This window comes from Diadema antillarum, unplaced genomic scaffold, assembly GCF_040938485.1.
Source record: "Diadema antillarum isolate AM-2024a unplaced genomic scaffold, OU_Dant_1.0 seq00000358_RagTag, whole genome shotgun sequence".
Taxonomy (NCBI): Eukaryota; Metazoa; Echinodermata; class Echinoidea; order Diadematoida; family Diadematidae; genus Diadema; species Diadema antillarum.
The window spans coordinates 36,962-41,147 of record NW_027271364.1 but is presented as its reverse complement, the minus strand read 5'-3'; the positions used below and the strand labels follow the sequence as shown (position 1 = coordinate 41,147).

The 4,186-nt window shown below is 40.4% G+C and overlaps 1 protein-coding gene across 1 annotated transcript; it reads right to left on the bottom strand.

The window, feature by feature from the left end:
* Positions 1-313: 313 nt before the first annotated feature.
* On the bottom strand, positions 314-3,954 carry LOC139731113 (uncharacterized). The gene is made up of 4 exons (XM_071641993.1): positions 3,785-3,954; positions 2,955-3,434; positions 2,305-2,475; positions 314-1,305 (listed from the first exon to the last, which is right to left on the bottom strand). The coding sequence occupies exons 1-3, from the start codon at positions 3,864-3,866 to the stop codon at positions 2,324-2,326; spliced, it is 714 nt and encodes a 237-aa protein (XP_071498094.1). The 5' UTR covers positions 3,867-3,954; the 3' UTR covers positions 314-1,305; positions 2,305-2,323.
* Positions 3,955-4,186: the final 232 nt, after the last annotated feature.

The following is a 4,186-nucleotide window of genomic DNA, read 5'->3' as shown; positions in this document are numbered from 1 at the left end:
CAAACTTTGGTTCGGTAAATATCACTTGTCTGGTGTTATAATTATTTCCTCGGTGTGACATCTGTGATCCCAACTTCAGATTTTTGAGAGCATTACATCTCACACGCAAGACAGCCATGCACAAAAATGAACAAACACACACACACACACACACACACACACACACACCCTCACTCATGCAAGTACTTTTATGGACAACATCCATGCAGACACACGCTTTCTCTTTACTCTAACACCGTACACATCCTATTCCAGTCGCGTTTTTTCTTCACAGGACCCCAGTGAGGAGAGAACATGATATGACTGAACCAGATTTAGTATCTTCTAGAAGAATAAGGCAATGCCTGAACTTTAATATCCCTTTAACACCAAGAACATAATCAAAACGATCAAGAAGAGAAAATCCCGAAAATAGAACTCGTTGAAAGTGCATCTGTGAATCTTCCAATACGATTTTGTTAACGTACAGATCCAATGAAAGATGAATGTTTACATACTTTAAGTCTACACTATTGTAAGTCAGTGTTCGCTAGACATGTAAACCATCGCTTAATAACCGTCAGTTTGATTTGCGAAAGTGAGGGGCATGCAGAATGGCCTAACTTGTATCAAAGTCTTCTCTATCTGTTGTAACCAATCTCATCCAAATGGACGAGAGGCTGGATGTACTTCCTAAGTTTTCTTCCTCTTCCGATCTTGCCATTCTACAAGATGCAGTGTCACTCGCAGTAGGTACCTACCCAATGTGGCGAACATTTATTTGCAGATAATGTAAGATAGAGAATGAGCTTTTTTTATTTTTTAGCGACTTCACTGTTGCAATAGGCATATTGTCACATTGCCAGTGCGTAATTTGACATCAAGCTTCAGAAAAATGCATTTCATTTTTTTTAATGTAGTACATGAGATCGAGAACAAAAGGTCAGATGTGAATTGTCAAAATAATATCTGTCATGATACAGATAGCTACAACTGCGGGGATCTCATGGATTGCCGAACGATTTGTAGAAAACGTTTGGTCTACAATAGTAAAGAACCCAAATGCCTATATTGAAGGAAAGGCCTAGTAAGATGTATAAACCCATATGACATTGTTCATATCATTCCGTGAATTTCAAAACGAGAGGAAAGTTATAAGCTTTGCAAAGACAATTGCTGATCACACAAAGTTACAGAGATTGTTTCACAGGCGCAAATTCAGACGATATTCCAGTCGTTTTCTTCCGGTCTTCACGTCAGTGAGAGTGATCAGTCACGAACGCTGAGAGCTCGGGTCTTGTGTTGATTTTTGTCATTGTCAATTCCCTGGACGAAGACAAAATGATTAAAAAAATTAGAACCATGAGGGGAGACAAAGATAACGTGTACATCACACACATAAACGTATAAGATCATGTCGTATTATGTCCCTCTCACCCGGGCCAGGCGTATAAATGGGCACAGTGGCAACGCTGAGGGTAATATTATAATACTGGTAGAGCAGTGGCAACACTGAAGAGGTTACCCTGGATAAACAAGACCTTATTGTTGTTGTTATTATTATTATTATTATTATTATTATTATTATTATTATTATCATTATTATTATTATTATTATTATTATTATTATTATTGATACTACTACTACTACTACTACTACTACTATTATCATCATTATTATTATCATTTTATTGTTATATCTAACGCTAAATAACAATGCATTGTACAACGAGAGGACTCGTTTCGCAACCAGAGGTTACGCCTCTCTGAAATCTTAAAGCATGTTCTTCGCACTTTTGTTCACATGATTTCATCTTTGTTTCTAAGTCTTCATCGTGTACATAATCATACGTGGCATGTCCAACGTTTGTCAAAAGCATGCACTTCACTCCTGGCAAACGTGATAAATAATGGCAAGGTGCCATGCCAAGGATTGTTGTTCTATTTTCTCTCGAAATTGTGCATTCCGATTTCTTCAGATTTCATGCTTGCAGAAGCTACTGACACGTGCTCTCAGTCTCCTTTCTCTTCATTCATTCACCATAATTTTGTGAACCTTGCAGTGACGGGACTCGAAAACAAAGAATACATTCCCTACACGAATTGCTCTGTCGTTCTTGATCCACTCCCTTGGTTTTAAATGGGGAGCTCGCCGACATTGATAAATGCATACTTTGTGTTGACAAATTCATACTTTGTATCATGCTTTACTTTTTGGTGATGGAAATAGAAATTGAATTGAATTGAAATGAACTGATTCTAAATAGACATTAGGTTAGTCACAAGCAGTGCTAATTCAGGGAGGTGATCCCTGCTAATACTCACATTCAAGATGTCCGCTGTCTCAAAACCGTCTGGGCCTGCAAACACGACGGAAGTCGCTGCAGCAGTCGTCGTATGTGATGCAACTGAGATCGCAGTAGCAGTCAATTACTCTGACGCCCGCCCGGAAGCACCCCCTTCTGCAAGAGCCCTCCGTCGTTTGCTGAGGTGGCTCTGCATGTCAAAATGGTTTATGTCTTTGGATGAATTTCCCTATCAACTCACCTCCCATATAATATACTAGTATATCATAGCGTGAAGTTGCATTGATCATGTGTGTTATTCATAAATAATCACAATGGAAGGAGGGTAAGCGAACGTAGTGTTGGTTCACTTTGAATGCCATGCCAAACTTTCGACCTTTTCACGGGTCTTCTTTAGGGCTTTTGGAAATCAACAAAACGAAAAGCAACCAATGTTACATTGCATAAAAAAGTTTTAAAAATCATAGAAAAAGGAAAACTGGTGGCTGCTGTATTTCACTAGATAGAGAAAGCGCTCAAACTTTGATTCTCATGAAATAACTTAACCATTATGCTTCTCGTTACTTATCAAGTTATTATGACAATAAACATTAATGTTTATTGATTTATGGCATTTTCCAAAGTACAATGTGTATGCCTAAACGAAATCAATAATGCAGGCCTACTTACCGACGGTTGTCGTAGGTTGCGGACCTGAACCAGTCACATTTTGTGGCGGGTTGGTAGTGTTGTGGGGTGGGGGAGGATAGGTAACGTTGTTAGATGGAAAGGTATTGTTTTGGGGTGGGAGAGGATAGGTAACGTTGTTTGGTAAGGGGTATGTTACGTTGTTAAGTGGAAAGGTGCTGTTTTGGGGTGGGGGAGGATAGGTCACGTTGTGGGGTGGAAAGGTAGTGTTATGGGGTGGAAAGGTAATGTTGTGGGGTGGGGGAGGATAGGTCACGTTGTGGGGTGGAAAGGTAGTGTTATGGGGTGGAAAGGTAATGTTGTGGGGTGGGGGAGGATGGGTCACGTTGTGGGGTGGAAAAGTAGTGTTATGGGGTGGAAAGGTAACGTTATGGGGTGGGGGAGGATAGGTTACATTGTGGGGTGGAAAAGTGGTGTTGTTGGTTGAGTTTCCAGATGGTGACTGTACGAATGTGTGTTCGCCTGCAAGAGAAAAAAAAAAGCAGAAGGGATCAAAAAGCACATGGTCGACATAGACGAGTCTATTTTTTTGAGTAATAAAGGAAGTTCTGGATGTATGGGCAACCCCCCCCCCCAAAAAAAAGAAGGTAAATCATGCATTTCCTTGCTTTCTGTTACACCTTCGAACGAAAGAAATTGTTTAAAAATCATAGAAACATTAACGTCTGACTTATTTCAAGATAGTGTCCCCAAGTACGCAGATGCCTCAGAATGACATTGAATTTACTTTCATTTTTTTTTTTTCAAAGCGGCTCTTATGACTGCTTTGTGAATAATGTTAGGTAATATATGAAAAGGATGAACAAAATTACCTTCTAAACCTCCGAAGGCTGAAACGGTCGAAATGGCTAGCACAGCCAAAAGAGCGCCAGTGATGATCATCTGCGTCTCCATGACAACGGGAGGGTTCACCGTCTATGCAGTGCTGAGAGAATTGGGATGAGAACTGGATGTCGACCTCTTCACTTGACTCCAAATCACTCTGGATCTCTGCGTGTCTTGTCTGGTACGAACCTGTCTCCTTTTATAGACAATTTCTCTCGGCTCCCATGCATCTCGGACATGGTCTAGGGGATCAGATTTAACTGCCCGGCATCATATGATCAGGGTGCGGATTGTGTAAAAAGAGAGAAAACTGGGAATCTGGAACATCCCAATGTTTGAAGATCAAGTAAGGAGATGCCACGAATCAATAATTGACTGCTCCAAGAACC

Coding starts and splice junctions, on each gene's coding strand:
- LOC139731113 (XM_071641993.1), bottom strand. CDS start 3,866: ATGGAGACGCAGATGATCATCACTGGCGCTCTTTTGGCTGTGCTAGCC. Junction 3,435..3,784: donor AGCCTTCGGAGGTTTAGAAG/GTAATTTTGTTC, acceptor TTTCTCTTGCAG/GCGAACACACATTCGTACAG. Junction 2,476..2,954: donor GCAACCTACGACAACCGTCG/GTAAGTAGGCCT, acceptor TTTGACATGCAG/AGCCACCTCAGCAAACGACG.